General features: G+C 41.2%; 1 protein-coding gene across 4 annotated transcripts in view; it reads left to right on the plus strand.

Moving 5' to 3' along the window:
• syt7b (synaptotagmin VIIb) overlaps nucleotides 1-9130 on the plus strand; it is a 103287-nt gene extending 94157 nt beyond the window's left edge. For all 4 annotated transcript variants that reach the window (XM_055011967.1, XM_055011970.1, XM_055011974.1 and 1 more), the window contains 5 exons: nucleotides 2685-2952; nucleotides 3052-3221; nucleotides 3549-3663; nucleotides 3871-4070; nucleotides 5576-9130. In XM_055011967.1, the coding sequence (XP_054867942.1) occupies nucleotides 2685-2952; nucleotides 3052-3221; nucleotides 3549-3663; nucleotides 3871-4070; nucleotides 5576-5680 (858 nt within the window). In that variant the 3' untranslated portion in view covers nucleotides 5681-9130. The remainder of the gene's footprint in view (nucleotides 1-2684; nucleotides 2953-3051; nucleotides 3222-3548; nucleotides 3664-3870; nucleotides 4071-5575) is intronic.
• Nucleotides 9131-12843: the final 3713 nt, after the last annotated feature.

Raw genomic sequence — 12843 nt, forward strand, 5'->3', positions numbered from 1 at the left:
GAGGAGAGAAAAGTAAGCCGATACATTTCAGGTTAATTGAGCAAAGTTGTGTGAGAAGTGTTTCATCCTCCCAAGTCTTTCATCACTCAAAAAAAGAGCGTCTCCCTGTTCCCACTCAGCTCTGCCACCTGTGGAGCATTAGTTACTGTCGTACAGTATCTCTGCTAACTAATACATACAGCAATCATCATTCTGAGGCAAGAAACTGGGAGGGGAGGGGAGGGGACATGTGCCTTATTCAGCAAGGTTCGGTAATTAGCTGCAAAAGAACGTGCAGTGCAGTGGGTGCTGTGAGAATATGGCAGAGATGGGTATGACCACTGTGTAATTATGTGGGTTTCATGGTGTGTCTGAGGAATTCACAGTGGTGCCACTTAATGATAATACTCATTCCGGGCAGTTTTGCCAATGGCGTCTATACATACCACAACCCTCCTTTCGTGCTAAAAATACACTGTCCTGCAATTTTCAGCTACTTTTGCTGCTTTGAGGGGGGAAAAGCAATGGCGGTATGTTACAGACTTTATTCCACAGGCTGTTTTGAGAGAAAGGATAGTGTGAAATGGCGTTTGAACGTCAGAGTATATACACATCCAGCCCTCTCAAGCGTCTCAGGTGATGGATGTTGGGGGAGGATGAATTGGGGTCCTGTCAGCATCACATGGCTCTTATCAGGATATACTCTGACACTGCTTTCATTTTGTGTGATGCTCACAGACCCGTGAATAGTGTGGTGTGAAAAGCATGTTTGCCTCTTCATTATCACACGTTCACAAATTTTACAGAGGTTTATACATGCTTTGCTTGTTTAAAGGATAACACCAATAAAATTAAGCTTTTTATTCTAAAGAAAACCCACAACAAGACAGCAATTAGTTTGTCCTTCACTCAGTGTTTGACAATGTTGGTGGCGTCCTTTATTAGAAAAAATATAAGTTTCTTGAAAAAACTGCAGCACCAGGCTTTCAAATGTTACCAAAGCATGAGTAAATGATGCATTTGTTGGGGGCTATTTTCAGCTGTGGATTGATATACATTTTGCAGATTTATGAGTGTATTACAGCTGATTCAGGATTAGCTTTACTTCCCACATTAATTACAAGGAGGGAACATGTCATCTAGTGCAACGTGTGTCTCATTTTTGAGGTTTGAACCACAACATGACATTGAGGGCACAGAGGAATAAGCTATATCAGGCTAAAAATACACTATACTTGTTAACAGAATCATTTTTTCAATAGATTCCTTAACAAAAAAAAAAAAAAAAAATCACCAGATTTATCCAGTGCACAAACCTGGTCATGTTTTGTGCTGTTTGAGAATAGCATCATTGTTTTGGTTTCAGAAAAAGAAATTACAGAGGAGAAAGAAAGGGGGACTCCCGGAAAAAGAGAGAGTCTCCTAACGAAGAAAATGGAGAAAAAGCAATTTAGGCCAGCTGTTGGGTAGAGGGCTGCATAATGAAAAGTGATCACGTTCAGCATGGAGAATGAGGCTGAGCAGCTCCATCAGAAACGTGTGGGAGAATATGGAATTGGATATTAAATTTCTGGAACTGTTCCTTGAGTAAGGCCTCAAGCTCTTCCCTTGATCAGATAGCACTTTTCAAACTGGATTTCTTTCCTTCCCTCCAGGCCACGCTGACATCAGGGTCTGTCTCCCAACAGATAATGTGCCTCTCATCTCTGCACAGACATGCTCAGTTTCTGCCCCCTTATCGCCCAGCAGACACCGGCCATGTGACACAACAGTATGCTAGTTTGCTAGTTAGAAGCTGTGGTTTTTATGTTGAAGTGTAGAATTAGTGCCCCCTGTGGAGAGGAGTCTACATCTCTTATTTAGTGCGATACCACCTGTCCACTCCACTGGAAGTGTTTAATCTGCGTGTGAACATGCTGTGAAGGTTGATCCTGTGTTCTAATAAGAGCAGTACAATTCTCTTAGTACTACATTTTCATTAGGTGTACCTAAAACTGGTGAAGTCTAATGCAGCTGTCATGTATTAAAGATCACTCCCTCGTTCACACATTCACTACTTCCTGTTATAGGCATTCAGTAGTTAATATGAAGTAGTGAATCATAAATCATCATCATCTGAGCCGTCACTGACAGCAGTATTGTTGCATAATTGCGATTTATCTATAATCTATAACATGCAACCCACTGCACTGTGGGATCAGTGTATGTAATATGGACAGTATTGGAATCTTTGTGGACAGTGTGAATATTTTGGACAATCTGGACACAATAAACTGGCAGAAAAAAATATAGTGCACTATGTAGTAAAACAATAAATACATTTCAGACACAGACTTTGCCTTTATGCGGATGTATATTGTATGTTGTCATGGTGAATATTTTCTCCACTTCATTTAGCTGCATCTTAGAAGATGCATCTTAAATCACCAAAAACCACAACCATTGAACTAACCATTGAACAACCATTTGACTAAGCTGGTAACTGAGGTTCTCTCCTGGTTTAGTTGAATAAAATAATAATAATTTTGGTTTTAATCTTGCTTGGTAATGGCTTAAAATGTATTTCTGTGAGATATTGTATGTATAGCTTATCAGCAAAACTTGTAATTTCTTCAAAACAGAGCTCAACCAGTAGTACACCAATGAAAACACACACCAAAACAAGTTATGTAACATTTACTTCCTCTTTCACCGGTGTCTCTCAGCTGTCACCAGGTTCGGAGGAAGACGACCACGAAGGTCCAGTGTGTGAGAAGCTGGGTCGCATCCAGTTCAGCGTCGGATACAGTTTTCAGGACTCCACCCTCACCGTTAAAATCCTCAAGGGCCAGGATCTGCCTGCGAAGGACTTTTCCGGTACCTCTGATCCATTTGTCAAACTCTACCTGCTGCCGGACAAGAAGCACAAACTGGAGACCAAAGTCAAGAGGAAGAATCTGAACCCCCACTGGAATGAGACCTTTCTGTTTGAAGGTACACCGAACATTTAATATTTGCACAAGCATGCAAGCACTTTTAAGCCGTTTTTTTCTGTGCTTCACTGAGATTGTATTATGCGCATTTACTCCTCAGGGTTTCCCTATGAGAAGGTGGTCCAGAGGACTCTCTACCTGCAGGTTCTTGACTACGACCGCTTCAGCAGGAATGACCCCATAGGAGAGGTGTCCATCCCCCTCAATAAGCTGGACCTGGCCAACATGCAGACTTTCTGGAAGGAGCTCAAACCATGTAGCGATGGCAGTGTGAGTAAGAAGGAAAGAGGAGGCGGAAGAAGGGTGGAGTAGAGGGAGGAGGGAGGAGGCAAAGATGAAGAGAAAGAGAAGATGGGACAGAATGTAACGGGTGATGTCATTCCTGGCTGCCGTGACGCTCCCGGGGGAGATGTGGCAGTGTGCTGGTGGGAGAAAGGATAGAAAGGGAATATAGAGGAGGCTGACAGGTAGATGGAAAATACACAGGCAGCCAGAGGAAGAAGCAGAAATACACGGCAAGCAACGGAAGGGAGTACAATGAGAAAAAGGGGATGAAAAGTAAACAATTCGCCATTGTTTTGTGTGTGATTTCTCCAGGGAAGTCGAGGGGATCTGCTGGTGTCTCTGTGCTACAACCCCACAGCCAACACCATCACTGTGAGCATCATCAAAGCCCGCAACCTCAAAGCCATGGACATTGGAGGCACTTCTGGTATAGACGACTCCTTCATCTTCCATGTCTGTTTATGGATGCACATCCAAATGAAAATGAGAAAATTCTGTTTTTCCTTGTTCTCTGCTGGGAAGTGACATCAAACCCACAATAAGACACAAGCATTGCATTCAGCTGTGGTAAACAGGAATGAGATTTTCTTTATTAAACAACATCCAAACTGACCTCTTTCCCCTTCCTCCTCAGACCCCTATGTAAAAGTGTGGTTGATGCACAAGGACAAGCGTGTGGAGAAGAAGAAGACGGTGGTAATGAAGCGCTGTCTGAACCCTGTTTTCAATGAGTCCTTCCCCTTCGACGTGCCTGCCCACGTGCTTAGGGAGACCACCATAATTATCACTGTCATGGACAAGGACAGACTCAGTCGCAATGATGTCATTGGAAAGGTATCTCCTTCCTTCTTCTTCTTCGCCTCTTCTTTCTTCTTCTTCTCTTCCTGTGCTTTTCTGACTCTGTGACAGACCATCAGCAGCTGATCATTGAGCCAGTCTATACTGACCCCTACTGGAACATGGACCTCAATCTGCTGCACTGCAATACAGAGCAAATGAGAAACACATCATTTATAGTTAGAACCAGTTGCTTTATTGAGGCTCATTATAATGCCAGTTATTAATGAAATGCAGGTAAATGCAGGAGCAGACAGAAAATGACATTTTTTTCATTTTCACATATACAAGGTTTGTCTAAATCCTGTTAATATCCCTAAAAGGCTGCTTTTAAACAATTCAATTAGGAATTATCTGAGTGTAGTTTAAGAAAAATGCATTTTTTCTCTGAGAAAAAAGTTGGATAGTTCATATTTCTCACTGTCATCTAATGATATTCAGAATTTGACCAGGTTTTGACAAGTGTCTTACATGATTTTCCTTGTGGTCAGTTAGTTATTTAATTGCTTTCTGGAAGGATTTCTTTCAGAGAACTGCTCCCTTTTAAATACAATCAAATATCCATTAAATGTCCACTTTTAATCACAATGTAATTCTTTGTATAGTTTAACAATTATTATGAATGAATTCCCCAGATGTGTACCAGTTAAACACTGATTCTACTTCACCCATTATTGTTGCCAAATTACATTTTTCCTTTCAGGAAACTTCAAGAAATCATGAGAAATTTACAATCCCATAAAATAAAGCATCATCGTGGAGTAGTTTCTGCTGTTCCATTACATCAGCCACATCAGTTTTGGTGTGTTACTCATTCATATGTATATTAGTACTTCACTATAATCAGAATTCCCTGTGCAGATTGATTGATTTGTTTGAGCTCCTCTTTAAGTATAGATATGTACAAGAAAAAAAAATCTAACAGTTCAGAAATGTAGAATTTCTATCAAGCATGCTGTAAATCAGAGCTCGAATCCATGTTCCCTTATGCTTTGTATAAAAAATCTTGCATGGATCTCGTCCGTCCTCTGCAATTACACACATGTACAGTAATTGCAGGTGCTGTAGCCTATTTATTGTCATCCTAACCACATATATTATCTGCCTACATGCAGCAGTTATAAGGTACTGCCTATTATATCATGCAGAAAAATAGCTTGAAAATTGGTCAGAGGAAAATGGAATATTTCATGGATAGATCTGGAGATTCTTCCTTGATTCAAATCACTTAAAGTAGGATCTTCATTAGTGGCAGCATTAGCCTTTCTTAGAGTATTTCGGTGGATGAAATCTTCTCCTTTAATGGCTCTTTTTTCTGCTCTGGAGCGGAGTTTAATTCGAGTTAGAGTGGCAGGATTAGTGATGAAAGAAGGGTTGCATTTAAGTCTTGTGAGTTTTTCTTTTTTCTTTTACACTCCCACTGTTCCTAGGGAATGCGCTTTACAAATAACATAAATCTCACTGTGATCATACAGATATTACATTGCGTCTGTCTCCCTCAGATTTATCTTTCATGGAAGAGTGGCCCTGCAGAAGTAAAACACTGGAAAGACATGATGGGTCATCCTCGTGCCGCCGTGGCCCAGTGGCATGCTCTCAAGGCCTGAGGGATCCAGCTACCAACCTGCCTACAGTGTTTTTCTCCCCAAGAATCCAGCATCAGCCTCCCAGCCCCTGCCCTCAGCACATATCCCCAACTCCCTGAACGCAGTCTCAAGGCTGCAGACCATGTATCATCTCTTTGTTCTCAGGCCTCTTTGATATTCCGTCGCCCTCAGTCCTTGTGACACCATCTTTAAATTTCACCCCTGTCAAGCTCTGATTCCCACCTGACCCCCTCTCATCCGTTTGTCTGAACTTAAAAATGTCTTTGATGTCTTCACTTACTTCCTCCTTGTGCCCTCTTTATGAGATTCTGTTTTTTTTTCGACACATCCCTCAGTCTGTCCTCCACCAAGTCAACCATTCCCAGTATTTAACATCTGAGCAGTACCTCTTGCCACCGATGAATATAAATTACCAACCAAAAATTTAATTCATATTCCCACCATCCTCCGTGGCGGCAAGATGGGCTGTGTTCAAACATGCACGAGTGTGACTGGCCCATGCAACCCATTTACCCCCTTAATGTGGCGTTGCAGTGAGGATTCGTCCTCTCTGCTGCTCGCCTTTTTGTTCAAGTCCTCTTCCGTTTCCGTCACTCTTCCTCCATGCCATTAAAATGCCTGAAAAATCAGGAAAACCCACACAGGCAATGGAGGAGTGATGGGCTGTATTTAAAATGGACTGCAACTGGACTCTGTCACTCGACTCATGTTTGAACTTTTTTCACTTTTCACTCTTACTCTGGTACCACTGTAATAATTCTCCCTTTGGCTGGAACCCCTTTGTTGTCTGTGCGTGCTGTGGGTGATGTGCTGTAACCCCAAATGAAGTTCTCTGACAAAAATAGGATATGAACATGAACATTTAACACTGGTCTGATAGGGCAAGTGTCAAAAAAATATACACTTTCCTATTTTCTTGGAAAAGAAATCCCAATGGACAGAAAGAAAAAAAAAGTGATTAATGTTGTGTTTTATTTTTTGATTTCAAAAGAATTTAGAGAATCAACCTGTTCTTCCAGACACAGAAAATAAGCAAAAAGCAGCTTCCATAAGTGTGGAAGTGTGGAATAATGTATGAGTGTTTGTGTGTGTGACAGAGTATTTTAGACTTGCACAGCTAAATTGAAGATGAGTTGAAAACAAAACTGCCCTTGATAATGATGGTAGAACTGTTAGAATTAGTAGATTAGCTGAGCACGTGGGAGGAGGTCGCTGAGTTTAAAGGGTCAGTCCACCCAAATCACAGACCACACGCAGTATTTTGTAATGTACTTTAGCCTAAATATTAAGCAAGACAGGCAGTTTGTGATGGAATGTATTTGTGGTTCCATCTGCGTTTGAATTGTGAAAATAATCGGGGTGTTTGTTGAATCATGAAAGCCCTAAATCCAAAATTCCATTTACTTCCATCATAAAGTTGGACTGAAACTTTCTGCCTGGCTTCGTATTTCTAGGAATAAATGGATAAAGCATGTTTTTGTTTTTGTGACAAATAAAAAACCTTAGCGCAAGGTCTCCTTTCTAGCTTTTTACTGCTTTGAAGCCCAAGACATCAGTGGGGCAACACCCTGGAGAAGACAGGGAGTGAGGACCTCACAGCACCAACACACAAGTGGTTAGTTTTGGTGCAGTGACGCCTCCTGCAAGCCAAGACCTGAGATTTTGGATTAACCTGCACAGCCTATGACCTAGAAAGTAGACCTTTTAGTGTTTCATTTCTGTTTGCAATGTTGAGAATAAATATTTAGGCTCATTTTTTTGTGATTTGGGAGAACAGACAATTTAAGAATTCAGGCCGTAACGACTACAGATGGGATTATGTCAATAAATCATGTAGATTAAATTAATCAAAACACATTGTATCCCCTCCATTAGGCCTTACAGAATACCATGACTCTTGTCTCTTTTCGGTTCTACAGAACTCTGTGAGTCTAGTGACAATTTTAGACTTGGTTTTGTGTTTTTGTAGTAAAGTTCCAGCTTCCACTTGTTTGCTTTACTGCCTGAATGTGACCTCTCCTGAGTCCTGTATAGACATGTGCTGATCAGATGAATGGAAACAAATTAGAGTAATAATATCTGGGGGGGGACGTCTTTTTACATTCCACAGTTTTTGTCTACTGGGTGTGTGTATGTGTGCATGTTTGCACTGTGAGTGTGAGTGTCAGTATTTGGACTTCAGTTCGTGTGATTGTGTTTACTGTGAGTCCCTCTGTGTATATCTGCACTAAGTTCTATTTTGCCAGTTTAATACAGAACAGCATTGTTGTTATTTTGTATGAATCCAGATGTACAAAGAAATATGTTTTTTTCTTTTTAAAGCGGTCACTTCTTTAAAAATCACTGCACTGGTTGCCGACGATGCTGGAACAAACCTCTCTCCATCGCAGGGTTATTTTCCTGGTGTGGTTTAACAGGGACGTTTGGTTTTGGGAGGAGGCCAATCTGTTATACACGAGCTGAGAGTGAAGGTCATCGGAGAAGTGTCACAAACAAAGCTTTACGGCAACCCACAATAAAAACCTGTTTTATTTGAGCATCAGACACCAGATTTTTAGTTGAGATAGAAGCAGCTAGCAACATTTTGTCCTGAATGTCCTATCTATCCTTCCTATGTGCTCCAATCTGATTCACCAAGGCCAAAAATCCAAGGGTGGCTCCTTAACATCACAGCTGACGCTCCCCTCAAAACGCCCCCATTGTGCACACATGCTTTCTGGCACAAAGTGTTCTGTGTGTGCCTTATAAACCCCGCCACGCCTTGCTCTTCACCATATGCGCTCCCTCCCCGAGAGTCAGGGAGGGGAGGAAAAAAAGGTGATACGGGAGATAATCATCACCTCTTTGCAAACTGTTAGCTACGTCTCAGGTCAGAGCCGAGCATTGGAGCATCCCAAAATAACCAGGTACATGGTCATGTGTCTGTCCTGACGGCCCGCATGTTAAACGGGGTTATTTCAAATGCTGCCGACAAAGCATTACATTCCAAAGGCTTAGGGAAAAGTCACTTTAATCAATGCAACTTAAATATTGGTTGAAGATTAGTCAGGGTTTGGTATATTTTTTTAAAGAAATCCAGCTAGATTCATCTTTCTACACTCTTCACTGGCCAAATTACCACACACTGGTAAAGTTTCTTGTTTTAGGGCATTTTCTTAAGGGACTGCTTGAGACAAAGAGAGGTTAACCAGCAACATTTTAATTTATATACTGTATAAATGATTGTAAGTGTCCTGTATGAAAAAAAAGAAAAAAATCATCAGTATTTACTGGGGTTGTTGATATCTGTCTGTCCTTGGTATCACTAACCCCCTGTCTTTCACTCACTTTTCTCTTTGTAGTTACACATCCGTGGGGTGCCCAATGTTAAATATCAACCATTTATTTTTTTGAAATCTGTACAGTGTATATAATAATATAAATGTGTATATAAAACAAAAATACTTCTGGTCTCGAATTTTTCAGAACTTTCTTTTTCTTTAGGCCACACTTATTACAAAAAAGGCAAGAACTTATTACTTTACATGGACTTTTAAAACTACAAGTCAAAAAATCCTAAAATTGCATCTGTTTAATGTAGTTAAAGCATCAATAGAAGAAAGTAGTAATTCTGCAGAAAACAGTGATGAAAATGAATACTAATGCATCACTAATGTCATTTGAGGTTTAAGTGTAAGACGCACATGAGGGTGTGTGATAGAAAATAATCAGATGAGATTTAGGAAAAACTTTAAAATTGCATTGCAAAGTTTTACATTTTTTTAAAATTTTTTGTGAAGTTGTAATTTGACCCCCTTCACCACAATTATTTGAATAAAACATCTGAGAAATTTTGCCAGGAAATCAGAAGCCGAGTGGAACTACTTACAGCTAAAAGCAAGGGGTCTAAACCATAAGCTTATTGTGAAAGAGAAGCTAAAATATTACACAATTCTAAAGGATTAATCTTTAGCAATGCATGATTCACTCATCATGTCTTTTAATGTAAAATACGGATGTGAAAAGGAACAAACAGAATCAGAAGTCGGAGTCAGAAACTGTTTCCTTGTGAAATGTGAAATGTAGGGGGAGTACAGGTATAATATAAAATGAAAGTAGTCTAGTAAAGGTATTAAAATAGTATTGTATCTCATAGGATCTTAGTTGCACTTGTGTTTATGTAGTTTGTTTGCTGCCAAAAACCACACAGTTCTGACTGTGAACTAGGACACTTGTAGTTGAGATTTGCTGCTAACTTTTGCAGAAGTTTAATTGCAAATGCATGGACGAAATGACAAAGCAACAAATATTGCAGTTACTGAAAAACATAGGCTCATTTGCTGTCTATTTTCCTCTCTCTTCCACCATAAGCAAAGATAGCTCCTCAGTTTGAAGGTTCTTTTAAATCTGTTGCCGATCTCTAGAATTAAGGAACTTGCCTACTGTGCCTCCTACACACTAAGTTTCATGGCATCTCCATCACAATACCAACTAAGAGAATAGCTGTGCGAGTATGCAGTGATGACAGAAGGTGTTTAATTCACCAACTTATCTAACACTTCCATCCTTAAAATTAAACGTGGCAAGCCTCCTCTCTGAACACTGAGAGCACTTTACTTCAGCGCATCTCTGCACACGACTCTCCAGCAGTCAGAGTTAAGACAAGAGGCAGGCTGGGGGTGCTGCTGCTGCTGCTGCTGCTGCTGGTGGTGGAAAAAGGAAACATAAGCACATGAGATTGAAATTCCAGGGGAGCAGAGGGTGATGGCAGGGCTGAGGATGAAACAGAGCGCTGTCACGACACGGGAAGCAGCAGTGGAGGATGACAGGAGCGCTGGGCTACAGATAGGCACAGTGGGTGTGCGTGGGCAACTGATGAATATACACTCTAAACAAGCCTCAGAGCAATAAAGACATGAATTGTGCTTCCCCTGCATGTGGGATCTTAAGGTGGAATCCTTTTTTTTTTCAATGCAGGAATTTGTGACAGCCACCATGAATCACATTCAGTTACAGTGGTAGAAGGCAGTTTTCACATATCTATATATAAGCAAAAGTACTGAAATGACCATTAACAAGTAACTAAAATTACTTTATCACAAGCTAAGGTTCTTCACTGAAAATCCTTCTTGATACAGAACTTAAAGTTAGTACCGTATGTTCGCGACCATAAGGCGCACCGTATTAAAAGGCGCAGTCTCAGTTCCGGGTGCTATTTCTGTATTTAACACATACATAAGGTGCACCGGATTATAGAGCGCGTGCATGGTAAAACATACCTGTACTAGCTTAAAACATGCATGCTAGCGTGTGTTTTAAAAAAGGCAGCGGAAGCAAAACTGAGTTCAGTTGTACTTTATTGAAGTATTTAGCAATGTTTTCACGTTGTTTTTTGATCAATCCTCATTCACAAATCCATCAAAGTCCTCATCTTCTGTATCCGAAATGACGATGACTCCGGCTGGAAACTTCTCTTTAGGCCGCGTCTTCCTCTTAGAAATCACCATAGGTGGCAGTTTCTGTCCATTAGCATGGCAGCCAGGCACAGCAGTAAAAGCCGACTTTTCGTGCCCCGTTGTGTGTATCGCTACCGTGCTGGTCCCCTTCTTCTCGACAGTGTGATTCACCGGGATGTCAAAAGTCAGCGGCACCTCGTCCATGTTGGTGATGTGGTTGGGCTGGATGTGTTTGTCGGCAGTCTTTTTACTGCAGTAGGAGCGGAAGACGGCCAGCTTTTCATTGTAATCCGCTGGAAGTTGCTGCGCCACGGTAGTCCTTGCCCGGATGGAAAGATGCCGCCGTTTCATAAAACGAAAGCACCAAGACGGACCTCCTTGAAAATGTTCAATTTTCATTTCTTCTGCAAGCGTTCTTGCCCTCAGTCGAATGGTGACTGTAGAGACGCTTCTCCCAGCTGTTCTTTGATCATTAATCCATTGCTCAAGTCGGTCTTCCAATTCGGGCCACCTCGCCTTGTTTCCGCGGAAACTCAGCTTCGTCTTCTTGACTTGGCGAAGCTCGTTTTCCTGCTTCCTCCACTTGCGAACCATGGATTCGTTGATCTTGAATTCTCTCGCGGCTGCTCGATTCCCATGTTCCTCCGCGTAGCTGATAGCTTGCAGTTTAAACTGGGCTTCGTAAGCGTGTCTCTTCGCATGTGCCATTTTAAGGGGTCCTTAGCCAAACCGATGTTGTTTTGCATAATGCAAATACCGGCACTCTATACCAACTGGGGGCGTGTCTTTAGCGTCTTCTTTCACGCCCACACTTCCCCCTTTAACGTTCTCATACTGTCCTCTGTTACGTCCACCTTTTCTCTATATAAGCAGCGTGTCAGCAGGAAATGCTCTCAGTCAGTCAAGCGGAGCTCATCAAAGTCTCACAATAACATTTACACATTTTGGAACTCGGTGCACACATAAGGCGCACTGCATTAGAAGGCGCTCCGTCCATTTTGGAGAAAATGTAAGACTTTTAAGTGCACCTTATGGTCGCGAAAATACGGTAGTTAACAACCAAATGTAAAAGGTCCCTGTGATTGATAAGTATTATTATACGGTATATTTCATGACATTGTTGTACACATTATTAGAAGGTAGCCTGTGCATGTGTTAGCTGCATTTTACTATTGTAGCCGCTCGAGGTAGATCTAGCTATAGTACCTCATATACAGTGGGTATTTCAGTCCAGTGGTTCACAGATTAGGCATTAAAAGGCCCCTCCATGGAGCCCAAGATAAATCTGGCAGGTCGTCAGATGATCAGTGGCAAAAAAAGATGCACTGCTACATATTTGTGTCCATCTTTTTGAACTCTTTCCAAGTTTTTGCTCTTTTTTCTGAGTTTTTTTTTCTGAGTTTCTGAGTGTCTGCATAATTAAAACTCTTTGACCCTTACCTGCTCTCACTTCAGTGGAACAAACAGCAGCTCACAGACACATAAAACATGTTCCCAGTCAGACTTCTTGAAAGCGGCCACAGCACAAAAATGTTGGGAATCACTGTTTAAAACTTTAATAAATTCATTTTTATTTTCTTTTTATTCAGTCTCAACCTCAAACGTGACCACCCACAGATGTCAAATGATTAAGTATAAAAAGTGTACGCAGAGAAGTGTAGTGGAGTAGAAGTCTCTGAAAATGGAAACACTTCAGTAAAGTAGCTCAGTTATTTTTCTTAAGTACAG

Source organism: Amphiprion ocellaris, chromosome 1 (genome assembly GCF_022539595.1).
Source record: "Amphiprion ocellaris isolate individual 3 ecotype Okinawa chromosome 1, ASM2253959v1, whole genome shotgun sequence".
NCBI classification, from domain to species: domain Eukaryota; kingdom Metazoa; phylum Chordata; class Actinopteri; family Pomacentridae; genus Amphiprion; species Amphiprion ocellaris.